General features: G+C 39.0%; 1 protein-coding gene across 1 annotated transcript in view; it reads left to right on the top strand.

Moving 5' to 3' along the window:
• The window catches only part of Adgrv1 (adhesion G protein-coupled receptor V1), a 514,991-nt gene that overhangs the window by 150,237 nt on the left and 347,838 nt on the right, over positions 1-16,916 (top strand). The window contains exons 58-60 of the mRNA XM_076927075.1: positions 2,446-2,625; positions 5,688-5,852; positions 15,088-15,205. Coding sequence (XP_076783190.1) covers positions 2,446-2,625; positions 5,688-5,852; positions 15,088-15,205 — 463 coding nt within the window. The remainder of the gene's footprint in view (positions 1-2,445; positions 2,626-5,687; positions 5,853-15,087; positions 15,206-16,916) is intronic.

The following is a 16,916-nucleotide window of genomic DNA, read 5'->3' as shown; positions in this document are numbered from 1 at the left end:
TTTGAGGTGCGTTCTCAGGAGTGATGTAGCAGTGTGATATGGTTGCGCTATGTCTAGCTTTCAAAGCATCTCTGCACTGACTTCTGTAGTTTCTAAAGCAGCTTACGTCCTACAAACAGACCATATGGGCTCCTCTTCGCACGTCCTTGCCTTCATTTATTATTTGCTTTCTATTATAGGCATTCTGGCTGTGGAAAGACGAAGCCTCAAAACCGTTCTAATTTGTATTTTCTTTGTGGTTACAGATAAATACTATTAAAAATATTTATGCTTTGTTTATCTCTTCTGAGCACACTCAGATATAGATATTTTTAAGTGGAGAACCTGTGGTATGTGGATACTTATTGCTATACAGAACTTTCTGTTAGAATGGAGAAAAATGATAGCATACGAACAAAATAGTTAAGTTTTGGGAAAATCTGAAAAACAATATTCTAGCGTTAGGCTAAACAATCAATAAATATAAGATATTTCCTCAGTGTTACTGGTTTATAAGCTGGATCCCTTATAATAAGTACAAATAGTAAAAGTTTGATAAATTTACGTATTAATTTATATTATATATAAATATGATTTATAAATTTACATATAAATTTATTTAAACTTAGAAATCTCTCTGCCTCTCTCTGTCTCTGTTTGTCTCTGTCTCTGTCTCTCTCTCTCTCTGTGTGCGCGCGCGTGTGCGTGTGAAGTCATAGGACAACTTCAAGTGTATGTCCATACCTTCCACTGTATTTGAGAGTGGATCCCTCACTGATTGCACATGGCAAGTTAATTGGCTCATGAGATTCTGTGCCGTCTCAGTTCTCTGCCCCAGTTTTATCTTCAGGGTGCTTGGATGGCAGGTGTGTGCTACAGTATCTGGCTTTCCATCAGTTCTCAAGATCCAAACACAGGTTCTCACACTTGTATAGCAAGTATCTCACCGGCTGAGCCATTTCCCCAGCACACACTCTTAGTAAATAGAAAGGTATATGGACCACAAGCCGGTTTGTAACTCGTTCAGATAGCACAATCTACTTAAGTTTAGCCTGATTTTGCCTGCACGGAGTCACATAGCATGTGAAACTCATCGGTTGTTTCTGAGTGCCAAAGGATGTGCACACACCTAGATGTTCTGTGCACACAAACCTAGTACAGCTAAAACTTGTTTATTAAAGTCAGAACTTTGAAATGTTTTCCCCCAAGCACGGGTGAGGGTAACACAAGTAAAGGGGTAAGTTTTATGTTACAGCAGCAGCACGTAAAGTGGCTTTTCCTGAAGCAGCTGGATTCCCGGGCATTTTGTTCCCAGCCTGAACTTGAAGTGTCATCATTTACCAGCATTCTCTGAATCATTATTTTTTTTTTTAAATTTCAAGACATGGGGGAAGATATTCTGTATTGTACGGGACAGATTTGAAGTGTGGCTGTGACAACAAGCGGTGGTCTCATTTGATTCTATTTATTTTATTCTGCTTACCTAAGTATGGCATCTCAATTTCTTGCTTTCCCCAATTGTGAAATGTTTTGGATAGAAAAAAATGTATTTCATGCTCAGTATATCAAAGTAATGCAGCTTAGGCGTAGTGTACAAACGTTTGAATGCGACAGTGGAGGCAAAGTATATCTATGACCATATGTGAAATCACAGGTTGGATCCAGCTTTAGTTTTTAGTTATTAAAATGTTTCACATAGACACTGGTAAGTCTGATCAATAGTTACAATATCATATCAATATCAATATCCTTTAACACCTCATTTTTCTCATGCCTTTCTCCTTGCAGGTTTGATTGATGATGTCAGTGGTGATTTTCAAAGCTTTGTTTTTCTTTTCATTATATGTATGAACTGTGTGTGGGTTGGTGCATGTGTGGGCATGTTCTCAAGGAAGCCAGAATCGGGCAATTACAGGTGATTGTGAACCACCTGACTTGGTGCTGGAACCAACATTGGCTTCCTTCCAAGAGCAGTGTGTGCTCGCCGCCCCTGAGCTGTCTCTCCTGCCCACACTGCTTGTTCTGTGGTCCCACTCTATCGTCATGCAATATAAATATTGGGCACACTGGGTTTTATGCTTGTGTGGTTGCTAGCAAGTGCATATCATTTAGAAATTTTTGTTTAAAAAGCCACTACTTTTTACATCAATAATAAAATAGCCTATGTCTTCTTAAATTTGCAATTAACCTTGAAAATAACAGATTGTAAATTTCTAATACTGAGGAAACCTATATATACACTATGCTCAATGTATTATGAATATAATATGCAAAACCTGCTTTATTCTTTTCTACTGTGTTTTGTTTCACTCATCACAAACGATGAAAATATTTATGAGGAAAAATTATTATATTATATTATAATAAAATATAATAATAAAAATTATTATATATTATATTGTGTCTTTCCCTGCTCTTCCTGTCTCCCTCTGACTCCTCTCCTTCTCTCCTCACCTTGTTTCATAGGTCATTGCACCAATACACATCACTATAATTGATGATACTGAATTTGAATTCTCAGAAACATTCAGCATCTCCTTAACAAGCGTGACTGGTGGCGGCCGACTAGGCGATGATGTTGTGCTGACTGTTGTCATACCACCGAATGATTCTCCCTTTGGAATATTTGGATTTGAAGAGAAGACTGTAAGTTAAATATATCAGGGGACTGCTCTCCCCAGTTTTTCATGTAGTTCTCAATAAAAGCATCTTTAATTTTTGTTTTGGAGCTCCTCATTGCCCTTTACTTAATGAATCTCTCTTCAAGAATGGTCTTTGAGTAGGCTGTTGCTGTAGGAAACACTCCTACAGCCTCTGCATAGAGTTAGATAGAGCGAGAGCTGGTCACAGCAAGTGATCTCCACAGAGAGCAGCAGATTCCTTTTTACTGCTTCTGGTAAACCAAGGTGTCCTTCCCACCGTGTCTTCCATTTTCTGCTGTTTTACTGTCAGAATGCTGTCCCTGTAGAGAGCATCTTTACCGCTGGTCTTGGATTGCATTTTAGGACAGGTTCAGGAGTGACAATTACTGCTACTCATCCATTGTATGGAGTCTTACCTTGAATTATATTGAGCAAGATACTGGATTATATTCTCTGTCTCAGCCACTAGCGTTTTCTTTTTGTTTTTTTGTTTTTTTTTTTTTGTTGTTGTTGTTGTTGTTGCTGTTGTTTTTAATCTTTTTTCCTTTTGCTGTTCATTAGCTGTTTTCTTCTAAGATCTGAAAGAGAAAAGCCACTTATTACAGGTTTAGCTTTTGAGTGGAGATAAAAAAGCTTAACCAGTTGTAAGAATGCAATGTTTATGTAGCTCTGTTTGGTGACAGTTTCTATATGAACATCCTCTTACATATAAAAGTAGGAAAATCTCTACCATAAGAATTATTGTGTGGTGACGATATATAATTACTCTAAATTTATCTCTTAAAGACAACTTTATTCTGAGATAATCATAAAGATCATTAGATAATTCATATTTACTGAAAATCTCTTATTTCACTATCTTATCTATCTTGTAATCAGTCATTCGTCACAGGGAATCTTTAGCAATAAACTCACTGTTCTTACACTCCATTGTTACTTTTCTGTGGCTGTAAGATTAGAGCTTTAGAACTCGTCTATGAGATATCAGTATTGCAGAAACGTGAAACTTACAGCCGAGATATTACCTAATGATTTTGTCAGTGTAATTTCAATTTCACAAGAAAATGAGACTTTTAAGAGTACAATTTTGCTAGAACCAAGTAGAACATTTTCTACCTGGAGAAAGAAACAGGCATGAGTCTTTGAGTGGCTTGTGATAAGCTAACATCTGGGGAAGACAAAATGTATATGTTCCTGAGAAAAATACATTATTTGGTATTTCTGATCTCATAGTTCTTAGAATTTTGGTATGTATAATATTTATTGACATTTTTTACTACACATTAATATGTAATTTAATTTTCAAATTTGAGCATAACTAACCTGCTCAAATCTTCAGTTGGTAAAACCTTATAAAAATACTTTCATTTGTAACATCATCACACATGAACTTGGAAATTGGAATCTGTGTTTATAAGCCATTTCTTATGTTGTGGAAAACAGTTTGATAAAAATAACTCCATGGTTCAGTTTTTCAGCTGGTGAAGACTCTTTGACCTGTGGCATTTGGTTTGTTTGGAAGCTTCTCTACTCTACCTAAGAACAAGAAATCATTTTACTATTCACAAATAAGTTTTCTTTATTCACTTTATCTTAATTGCTGTTATTAACATTAATACTCTAAATCCAACTTAAGCCTGACTGGAGAATTAATCTACTAGCCTCAAGATACTATTTGTCTTATTCTAAAAGTAAAATTAGGCACTCAGATCCTATTGTTATTTTAAAATAAAAATTAACAAGGAATAAATGATTTGAAGCATGTAGAGCACTCACACCTACATGAGTGGATGCATGTGGAACACTCACATGAGTTAATGGATATGGAACACTCACACCTACATAAGTTGATATATGTAGAACACTCATATCTACATAAGTTGATATATGTGCACCACTCATATCTATCTACATGAATTGATGCATGTACATACTCACACTATATGAATTGATGCATGTAGAGTACTCACACTACGTGAGTTGATGTATGTAGAGCATTCACACCTACATGAGCTGATGTAGAGCATTCACACCTATACGAGTTGATGCATGTAGAGCACTCACACCTACATGAGCTGATGTAGAGCATTCACACCTATACGAGTTGATGCATGTAGAGCACTCACACCTACATGAGCTGATGTAGAGCATTCACACCTATACGAGTTGATGCATGTTGAGCACTCACACCTACATGAGCTGATGTAGAGCACTCACACCTCTATGAGTTGATGCATGTTGAGCACTCACACTACATGAGTTAATTACGTAGAGCATTCACACCTATATGAGTTGATGCATGTAAATCACTCACACCTGCAACTTGCATTAGTCAATGCAGTTGATATATTGACTCTTGGTAGAATTAGTACTGATTGTCATGCAGCCTTCTGCATTTGTTGTCATTATATCCTGTCTTTCCCCAAAGCATCTTACTTTCCAACATGCATGTGAAACAGGCAATGTTGTACACAGTGGGTAGCATTATTTGGTAAAAGATTAGAAAGGAAACTGAAAAACATTGAGGAAAAAATTGTTCATGTAAACCCATCAAAATAAGATGCTCACAGGGCAATGTGAAGAATGTAGACCTGTGGATATCTACATGTGTATTCCAAGCTAAGCATAAAATATACACACAGAATGTTTATAGTTGATCTCGTCCTTCTTTGTTATAAAATTTCTTGTGCCTAAGTTGTGGTGTGAACAGCACTTGGTGTGGAGTCAAAATACTTGAATTAGATTTTAGATTCATTTTATCAAATATCTGAATCTAGTTTTTAGATTCCTAAGGGTTTTATGCAGCTTAAATAAAATAAACTATATGTAAGAAATAGCACAATAAAGGCATAATGAACACCAGTTAGCTCCAAATCTCTGCACTTGACACCAAGTGGCCTAATGTGTAGGAAAGAAAAGAAATATGTTTAAGAGACCCTTTGACTTGTCCTGTGATAACTGGTTGTGAATAGAATCTCGTATCAAAACTAAAATGGTCACAACCTAATAAGATTATTTCTCCCATATTTTTAATGTGTTTGCCTTACTGGATTTTATTTCTTGCAGGTAATGGTTGATGGATCTCTTTTGTCTGATGACCCTGATTCATATGTGACACTGACAGTTGTCAGATCCCCAGGAGGAAAAGGAGCTGTCCGACTTCACTGGGCTATAGAAGAGAAGGCCAAAGATGACCTCAGTCCTTTGAATGGGACACTATATTTTGACGAGGTACAGTCAGCCTCTCAACTTCTGTAACATTTCTCTTGTTTTGTATAGATCTTGAAGTATTGTTTATGAGTTCACATGCTAGTATTCAATGTTTCTGTTTTATTTTTAATCGTTGTGCATTGAGAGGAAATGAGAGGAGACAAGGGGGAAAGCGGGAGGGAGAAGGAAGAGGGGATCAGATTGCATACTTCAGACCCTGCCTCTGTAACTGTTCAAAGTACCTTTCTGTCACATTCCTCTCCTGATTGGAGGTCCTGTTGCCAGACAAACCACACATCAGAGTGTGATCCCCAAAGCCAGCCATTCTGCAGCCATTACTTATATGTTATCACTGAGTCTAATGTTCTATTTTCTTTTGAATTTGGTCTTTTACCACCCTAACTATGTAGAACTTCTACAGTGATTCAAAACATTGATAGTGTCTTCAAGACAATAACAACTCTAAAACCACCCAGCCAACATAATAGCGAACCATAATCCCACACCCTCAAAGAGAGCATCAGACTTACAGACTTAGATTTTTAAAGACATTGACACTTGGATAGCATGACTGAGATAATGTCTCAAGTAGCTACTACAGAGATGTGTGTTCCGTGCACCTCCCAAGTCCCTTTTCGCCCGCGAATAAGGACACAAGAGGCAATAATCGGGTATTACTGCAAACGTGGACTTTACTTCTTGAAATGGTAAAGCGGAAAAGACGCGGAAGGACTGACACGCGGAAGGGGCCTAGCTTAAATACAGCCTAGAGTGACGTATTCACTTCTGATTGGCTGTTCGCTCACCACCCAATATTATGCCTCGGGATTGGCCAGTGACTTTGGCGCGCCTTTTGCCTTTTGCAACTGTGCAGTTAATTGTTTACTTCTGGAGAAGACACGAGGCCAGCGCCATCTTGGGATGGCAGATTATACCACCGTTAACAGCGGCTTCCTACATCTCTCCCTGTTTAAATTATTAATATGAAACAGCCTTTTGCCTATCAAACGCAGTACCAATCAAGATTCGAACTCAAACCCGATCAAGCAAACTCCATCTTGGGGGAATAAGCAATCAAGAGCTTATAGCCCGAAGATTTTCCCTTACCCTTCCAGGTGCGATGGAAACAAGTCCTCTGGGTGCAAGGGCTAAGGGGATGTAAAGAGGAATTGACACCCGTCCCTGTGCAATGGAGTATAGCTCCCAGGAGTGCAAGGGCTGTCAACCTACTATTCAGGTACCACAACTATTTAGGCAAGGGCTGGCTGGACTTAGACCTCTCATCGACCCAGTGCTATGGGCTGAACCCTTGGGGTGCATCGACTGAGGGTCTCAGTCATAGGCTACTTTCTTAGCCTAGATAGTCAAATTTCAGGGAGAGATGCTTGCTCCAAGGCTGCGAGTGCTTGGGCTTAAAGCAGCCTTGTCACGTTTTTGCTGGGCTCTGAGCTTACAGACCAACCCTCCATGAACACGAATCCACATCATAGGGCTGTATCAAAACAGGCCTACCTTCCCTTTTAGAAAGAAAGAAAGAAAAGGCAGAAGAAATTCAAGAAGTAAAATCTCCACGGGAAACAGGTTCCACTCGTGTTCCAACAAGGCTCGAAATCCGGATCTGCAATTGGTGTTGCACCTGGTTCAACTTCCCATTCCACTTTCCTTTTAAATAAGCAGAAAGATTATGGCTTTGAGTAAATGTATCATTCACAAATCTCAGAGGTGTAATACCTGGATGTGGGGTTGTTGACACTCAGCTTATTTGAACCACATCCGTGAGCTGCTCCACATGGGCTTGGAGCCAATCAACTCTCTGATTGACCAAAGTCTCTTTTAAGTCTCCATAATGATGTACTGTGATGGGCACAAAGGTAGGCACGTGCACAACAAGGCCAGGTCTAGTGATCCATTCCAGCATTGTGCTAAAAAGCATGTAACATTCTTACAATCTAAGATATCAGAATTATTTTGAAAGTTGGATAACATAACGAAAAATGGAGGGTCCACACACACCAACACCGGTTGTGCAGATGTATTCTTAAACACCTTATTAATTTTAATGTTATTCAAATGGCTAGAGATATTAAATCTTGTAGCCGAAACATACTGCACTTCATGAAATATATCATTTAACAAGACAAAGGCAGATATACCCTTTTTTAACATTTTAAACAGTGGCTACAACACATAATTTAATTGTGTTGAAGCAGGGTAAATTCAAGAAAATATATATATGATTTAATTTAGGACTTACATCCCTTTGAAAACATTAGACAGAGGTTTAAATCCTCCTATGGTAAGCTTAAAATGAGGTTTTAGCCAAATAATATCTCTTAACAACTTTTAAAAATCACTAAGAGCAAATCAAGATTAAAAGTAAACCATTTTCCTTTGTATGTACACTCACAAGCCAGAAGATGGCGTTAGATCCCCACCACAAATGGTTGTGAGCTACCATGTGGTTGCTGGGAGTTCAGCTTTTATATTTTAAAAGTCTAGCCTTTAACGGCTGAGCCATTTTTCTAGCCCCAACCTGTCTCAAATATTGAAAGACACTGTCTTTGAATCTTTTTTTGGAGTAGCAAGTACTCTAAAAAAATTTTTAAAGCTCGTTATATTGGAGCAATGGCTTGTAGAAAAATTTTCTTTAGAGAAATCCACTAATAAAGTATCACACAATGAATAATACACACCAAAAGATTTAACCTCTTACTTTTTTGTATTAAAGCAACAACAATATTTATATATATAAAATGTAAAACAATTAACCATTTTCTGAAGCAATTATTTTTAACAAATATCGCTTCATGGGCTCTTAAAAATTATGAATAAATTTACTAACTGTAAATCTTACACCTTTACCAGAAATGTAAAGAGATGGTATAAAAAACATTTTTTATATCTATAAAATTCTATAAGCATTTATTAAAATGGCAGCTGGAATAGACAAGTTAGGTTGTATAAATCTTAAATTTGAACTTTATTTTGGATTAATTTAATAACCAATCTTTTTAGTCCCATGAGAATATTGGATAAAAGCCAATCTTATTCTCTAATAATTGTTATACACATTAAAGGAATCCAAAGCATCTCATTTTTAACAACTCCAAATACAAAGGAATTAAAACAACCTGAACCATACTCTATCAGCAGACACAGCTATATTCATGGAGGGAAGCAGGCATAATTTTAATTTCTGCAGCACAATCATAACCTTTAGCCCACAGACTGTTGTAAAATCTTTGAGTCTTAGATTTATCTCTCTTCTCACAAGAAACACAGAAATCTTGGTAAGCACATTTCTAGGATCTGGTCTGAAGACTCAGAACAAAAGGAGCTTAGCACCTGGGCTTCTGTAGTTCAGTCTGCATTTCTTAATTCAAATGTAAATGCACTTAACCTCCCTCTGCCTGCTCTGAGGCTTGGCTATGCTGAATTGTGTGGTTTTGGTTTTAGCTTAAAACCTTACATTTAAACTGTAAACCTTAAAAGACACGTGTTGTATCTTTTTTCTATAAACATAGGCAAATCAAAAAACCAATCTTTAACGATGTAAGCAATCTATTTTTTCTCAAATTAACACCAAGTGGATTACCTTTATGTTATAAAGTTTGCTGCCACAAAACAAAGTGTAAAATCTAATGGAAAACTTGTAGCATTTATGACCCAGGCTTTCGGCACATGTGCCTGAGGCCAGGGCAACCAAGTAACATTCAATAGCTTTAAACTAGGCAGTACTTCAGCATTTGAATATACTGGCAAGAGAACAGTTCAAGATCTGACTATGGCCCACAGCGGTATACTTATCGCCAAATGGAACTTCAGTGTCAGGAGACTCAGAGCTGTAATCTTGCAACCTAGCTTCATTGATCCTCAGACAGCTCCAGCTCCAGCTCCGCAGCAGCGACGGCTCCAGGCCCCGCTCCGCCATCGCGGCTGCACCAACCACACTCCAGAAGACGAGAGGGGGCTGAAGGAGGGACGAACTGATGCGGGCCCACACCCGGGCTACAGGATCAGGCTCCAGCCTCCGAGAGCCGCCAGCGCTGCCACTGCTGCCACCGCCGCCGCCATGAGCCAGGGACCCAAATTATATTGTTTTCACCTGTGGAATAAGCACAAACAGCCCCCCTCCCTGGGCCACAGCAGGCCCTTAGCCAACCTTGTAGCCTCCTGTTCTTATGAGGAACAATGGCTGCATGGCATTCAGCTGTGGCATTTTCAAAAATCATCTGTTCTATCACTGGCATTGCTTGCTCTGAGCTCGCGGGGCACTCCCCGTGTGCCCGCCGCGCTTTCCAGGGCAGACTATCTCTCTCCTCTGTCTGCCTTTCGCGCCACGCTCCCTTGTTCTGCCTCTGCCTTGTTGCAAGCCGCCACAGGTAGCAGAGTACAGACGCTTCCCCAAAGATTCTGTCATAAAGGAGGATCTTTTTTCCTCCGACCTCTCTCCACCCGCCAATGGAGGTTTCTCAAGCTTAATGGACTCTGCAGCAGTCCTTGTTCCCTTTGAACACCCTATTCTATGACCAGGCCTTTTTGCCTGTTGCCGGCTAACACACCCTGGTTCTGGTATGCTAGAGTAGCCCCTTTTCTCACAACACACATAAGTTAAAAACAAATGCAATGCAAGCAAGAGGCTAGCTAGTGGAGCGGCAGCGGTGAGTTTAAATCCGCTTGCCACAAAAGCCACCCCAGGCATATCTTCCAAAGGTGTACCTCGCAAACCTGCAGTCTTTTAACCCTACTCGAGTCTCGGGGGGCCTTCCGCAACGCCCTGAAATTCCCGGGTTCTCGGCGCCAGATATAACGCGTGCCTCCCGTGTCTCCCCTCACCCGTGGAAGAGAAACACGAGAGGCAGAATTTGGGTAGTTACTGCAAACGAGGCTTTACTCTGTAACACACATGTGGAAAACGCGGAAGGACGCAGAAGGGAGCGGAAAGGGCCTAGTTTAAATACAGCCTAGAGTGACGTATTCACTTCTGATTGGCTGTTCGCTCACCACCCAATATTATGCCTCAGGATTGGCCAGTGACTTTGGCGCGCCTTTTGCCTTTTGCAATTGCGCAGTTAATTGTTTACTTCTGGAGAAGACACGAGGCCAGCGCCATCTTGGGATGGCAGATTATACCACCATTAACAGCGGCTTCCTACAGATGTGGGCTGGGGACATGCTGAAGGGGAGCTTGCTCTGCACAGCTCTCCTCCTGCTTCCCCTGATCTTCTGTGGGTGCTGTTTCTGCTTACCATGTCTTCTTTGCCTTCTGCCCATTCCTGTAGTCCTTGCATGCCTTGCATCAGTCTCGCTCCCAAGAGTCCTCACTAGCATCCTTCCCTCTCATGCTGCTCCGTTAGCTGAGAAACTTCTTAGGAACGGTTTTTAGGGTATGCTATGAGAAGGAAAACAGTCCTTGGGGGAAAAGAAAGGAGAGAAGAAAGGAAGGATGCTGAGGATGTAGATTGGATTTTCAGTATGGCAGGGACATTTTCCTGTTCAGTTTGAGAAGGCAACCCAGTTTCTCTTCTGCTGCACTGAACCCACATTTGCCTGTGGACTATGCTATTCTTGTGAACTCTTGCTCTTTCACATCAATTCTTCGCCTCTATCTCACTATATGCAGAGTCATGAGAGTGAGAATTGTCTCTGCAGTTGCATCTACAGACTCTGTCTTGTTTATGAAATAAAAAAGAGGGAGATGTGGAGAGCCTTTGGGGCTGCTTGGCAGGAATATGACATTAGCCAAGGACAAGGAAATGGGCTTCAGGCAAGAATCTGACCTTAGGCTAGAACAAAGAAGTAATTTCAGGCAGGAATCTAAATCTTAGGCTAGAACAAAGAAGTAGGCTTTAGGAATGAAAATGACTTTAGGCTAGGACGCGGAAGTAGGCTCAGATACTTTGGTCATCCTGATAAGCACTTAGAAATAGTGAACATGGGAGTAATCATGGAACTTTGTTTATTGCCTTGCTTGTTCTTTGACTATCTGTGTTTATTTTCTTGCTTGTTCCTTGACTATTTGCATCTATTGTATTGCTAGTTCCTCAACATAGAACTGCATGTAATTAAAATGGTATAAAGGCAAAAAGGAGGAGGGATGGGATAGGCATTTTTTGGGGGTAAGGAGAATGTGGAAAAAGGATAACATCTGAAATGTAAATAAATAAAATATCCAATAAAAAATTTAAAAAGGGATTGTCATTCATATATAGTATGGGTAGTAAGTAGAACTGTTCTCTTGTAATGAGCCCCATTTTTCAAGGAACATATTTTTTTAAAAAAAATCATTTAATGTATGTGAGTACTGTATCTGAATGTAAATCTGCATGCCAGAAGAGGGCATCAGATCTCATTATGAGCCACCATGTGATTGCTGGGAATTGAACTCAGGATCTCTGGATGAGCAGCCAGTGCTCTTAACTGCTGAGCCATCTCTCCAACCCATGTATATTTTTAAAATTATGTGAGAGCTTCTAGGAAAAATGACTTCTTGCTTGAGGCCTTACCTGATGCCCCTGGGAAGGCCTAACTCCCGGGGTGCACGCCTCACCCTCATCCCCAGCGCTCCAGTCTCTTTCTCGTGCCTGTGCCCCTGTAGTGTCCATATACATATATGTTTGAAGAAGGTACATCTCCCTCAATCATCCCAGTGTCTGTTTAGCTCAGAAATCTCTCCAATGTTTAGGTTTTATTCTAGTAAAACAAACAGAACAACCACGTGCTCTTGGTATAAAACTCAACAGTACAGAGGGATGAAAAATAAGTGCTGTCTCCCCACTCCTCCTGTGATAACCCCTATTGATATCTTCTTTTAATCCTTCCAAAACATAATGCACCTTCTTCTCCACACATGCGGTTTGTGCTCTGCAATCTGTTCCATAAGTTGCTGCTCTATACTATGGTTTAAATTAAACATTTACTTTCCATGTTAAGCAAACATCAGACTTAAACATCAGAAACATGGATGAATGCATCCTTTTGCTCAACTTTCCCTGTTGACACCTCCACGCCCCCGATCTCTCTGTTTTAGTAGTTCTGAGATTTCTCATCTGTTCTTCAACTCATATCATTTGCTCAGTGCTTTCGTCTCTTAAATACTGTCATGGTGTAGTGTAGTATTCTACACTAAGACAGATTGCTTAAGTCACCTGTATTTTCATTAATTTTATCTACTACATTTCCTTTCAATTGTGCTTCTTTTGTAATATTGGAAGCAACCTTGGTCAGATTTAACGTGTAGTGAGACTACTTGAACTCTTCCTACCACTTCATAGCTGGTGGATCTAGGTAAATTTTTTAATGTTGATGACATTTAGTTTCCAAAATACGAAACAAGAACAACAGTGTTTAACCAGAGCAAGGTGTGAGGACTGAAGAAATAGTATTTGTGCGCAGGCTAATTTCCTGAGACTTAACAAATAGTTAATAAAAATAGGTGATATTTGTAGAGTCCGTGAAAATAGCAGTTTGCCACCTCAGTGCGGTGAGAGCCATCTTTCCTACATTGTGGGCTTAAAGCTTAATAATACTGAATCTCCAAAGCAAACAAATAGTTTATATTTCTGTCTCTTTGAAGTAGCCTACAGAGGTCATTCCCAAGTTTCTGTTCCATACGGTTTTTGTGTCGAATATAAATAATTAAAATTTTAAAGAAAACTTTTTCATGATCAAATATCTTTGGAAACTCTTGGTTACATTAAAAAGGATTTTTTGTTTTTAAGAAGTTAGGGGAAGAGTTGTGTAGAAACTTTTTACTTAAGTAAATTTTGAATCTCTAGGAGAATTTTTCTAAGCTCATCTTTCCATGAAGATTGTCCCCATTACCTCTTCGTGCCAGGCTTTCATTGTTACTGTTTATAACCTGCACTACACAGCTATTGACTTGGAATGACCTCCTTCCCCTCCTCTCACTGATTAGTCCTATTAAGAACTGGAGGTTCTATGACATGACAGGTTGCCTTGCATGTAGTAAGTTGGAGGCCATGCGCACATACAGAATATAGTAGATTCTTACGATTCATTGAAGAGTCTGAATTCTTCTGCATTTTTGAGTGTACCTGCTCACTGAGTGTACCGCTTGCTGGCACAGGGGGACTGATGGGAAGTTCAGCTTTTATATTTTATACACTCCCTGCTGAGAAAAGACAAGAAAGCTAACTTGTTTTGCCTCATAACATAAACAAATGTCCTTTTAATACAGTCTGCTTAAAATCAGCATTCCTCATTTGTGTATTTGTGATTTCACTACCAAAAGCATTCCCCAGTGTACTGTAGAAACTGACTTAATGTGACTCAAACAGCAGATGCTCTGTGTGTCAGATAACTGAACTCAGGTATGGGTTATGGTTGTTATTAACACAAAACACGTTAGAACAACTCCAGGTTTGCTATAATATTCACATATCTAGAAACAACCAAAACACCCCAGAAGTTGACTTAAGGTTGAAAATAAGTTTAGAGATCAGGCCAACTTACTGCCTAGGGATGGCAAATCAACAGGGCAAACTCAGAGAAATGTCTTCACACACAAATAAGGATAAATACAAGAATACCGTTATAATTCATAAAAACATTTATTGACACATGAAGTAACCTTTTGTGACAGTATTAAAGATGAAAATTAATACTGGAAAAGTGTAAAGTATTCAGGAATACATTCAGTAAGAAACAAGCAAGATGTACATGAAAACAGTAAAACAAGACAGTAAACTTAAGACTAAATGAGGATTAAAACTTGTAACAGATCAGCAGGCTTCTGGTTAGACTCATTTGCTCGTAGGTCAGCCTACTGCTGCTCTCAGACAGAATCACCAACTAGGAAGGTGCCACCAAGCTGGCACTGATGCAGCTTCCTGGGAGCCTTCCCAGTGGCAGTGTGCTGTACATGTCCCAAGGACTGCAGCTGTGAAACGCTCTCTCCTTTGCATGCAGCCTACTGTGTCCACAGCACATCAGCTCCACCCCTCGACTCTTTGGGATGTGAACAATTAACTGTCTAAGTTTCGATTTTCAATGCTGAAAGTTTTTCGATAAATTTAAAAGTTGTGGGTTTTTTTTTCCCCCTCACTTTTCCCTCAAGAAAGTAAAATGAAATTCAGAGCTATTTTATTACAATTCTTTCTGGATGTAATCATAATTGCAGGTGACAAAATGTCTTCTTAAGAAACATATGCAAAAAGGAATTATTTTTCTGATGAAAACATTTAGAGGTTGACTTTTGTCCATCTTGGAAATGTTTTTCGCTTGTTTAATGTAGACTGAATCCCAGAAGTCGGTCATTCTGCACACACTTCAGGACAGCACGCGGGGGAAGGACAGGCACTTCACCATTGAGCTGATAGCTGCTGATGACGTACAGATATCTCCAGAGAAAGGTAAGGAAAATTCACAGATGTTTTGAAATTCAGTATATTCAGAAATAAGTAGTTCCAAAACCAGGCAATGTTAGGTTTTATAACTTTTAAAAATGCACATTCTAGGCAAAGTTTTTAAAATTCAAATTATAATACAATACAACAAATTATAACTATTGTATTATAAAAAATAAATAAATTTATTAAAATTATATCTTTATGATATACTACTTGTGATTTATAAGGTCACAGGTCATAGATCATATACTGCTGGGGGTTTTGTTTCAAAGGGAAGCTCTTCACTGTATCCATGCTTATAAAATCAAACATGAGAGCTAACTGATGAAACAGTAGTAAGCTATTAAATATCACAATATGATGTAGCAGAAAAACTTCAATACATTAAAATAAAAACAATTCATTTTTAATTAAAATAATAATTGAAATTTTTATTCGATATTTTACTTCATTTAGATTTCAGATGCCATCCTGTTCCCCATTCCCCCCACCCATTAATCCCCTATCCCATCCCTCCTCCTCTTTTTTTGCCTTTACACTTTATTCAAGTATTAAGGTCAGCTCTAGGTTGAGGAACTAGCAATACAATAGATGCAAATAGTCTAGGAACAAGGAAGACAATAAACCCAGATAATCAAAGAACATGCATGACAATAAACAGAGTCCCATAATCACTCCTGTGATCACTATTTCTAAGGGCTTATCAGGATGATCAAAATATATGAGCCTACTTCCCTGTCCTAGCCCAAAGTCATTTTCATGCCTGATGCCTACATCTTTGTTCTAGCATAAGATTTAGATTTCTGCCTGAAACTACTTCTTTGTTCCAGACCAATGTCAGATTCCTGCCTGCAGTTCATTTCTTTGTCCTTGGCTAATGTCAGATACCAGCCAGGCAGCCCCCAAAGCTCTCCACATATCCCCCCTTTTTATTGCGTAAACCAGACTGAGCCCATCTTAGGTTGTTCTGAGAAGAAAGCCTTTCTTACCCATTGTGGAATATGCATTATCATAAGCAATGCTTATGGTTGGTTAGGTTGGTTGTCTTAGGTTAGGCTCTTGCAGAATCTTACCCAACCTTGGCTTGCCAGCCTTTTAAATTAATAACTCTGTCTGGGGGTCTATTATCAGTTTCAAGTCATGTACTTTGGCTACCAGCCTGCTGATATAGTTAGAGACAAGCTTTAACATGATGAGCAGGAATAAAAGTATTCTCAGGACAGGAAAGCCTAGCCCTATCAACCTATATATGCCATTCCTGAGGTTTGACTAAAATGGAAATACTTACCTCAGGCCATAGATAATTTTATTGGCATTATCTGCAGCATCAAAGCTCAACAGAGCATCATTCTTTAAATTCATAATCTCACTATGCAAAGTTAACACACCCAGAAAGGTGTTAGGATTATTCCAAATACCCTTACAGGTGTCTTTAAACTTCTTTCTAATTATAATGACAATCATTGTAAATTTTAGAAGTAACACTACTCCAATGATACTTGTCATGACACTTGGGATGGCTCCTAACTCTTGAACCCTGAACCTCATTCAGATAATTTGAAATGGTTATAGAGCATCATCCGTTGTTCCGGATACCTATATAAATCCTTTTGTATACTCAATACATTAGTAACATTTTTTGCTAGATGGTTAACAAAAATAGTTTTCTTAACTCCTTGTGTCAATGCTATTGGAGAAGCAGTGGTGCCAGCAA

This window comes from Arvicanthis niloticus, chromosome 29, assembly GCF_011762505.2.
Source record: "Arvicanthis niloticus isolate mArvNil1 chromosome 29, mArvNil1.pat.X, whole genome shotgun sequence".
Lineage (NCBI taxonomy): Eukaryota > Metazoa > Chordata > Mammalia > Rodentia > Muridae > Arvicanthis > Arvicanthis niloticus.
The sequence above is the reverse complement of the archived record's forward strand: the minus strand, read 5'-3'. Positions and strand labels throughout refer to the sequence as shown.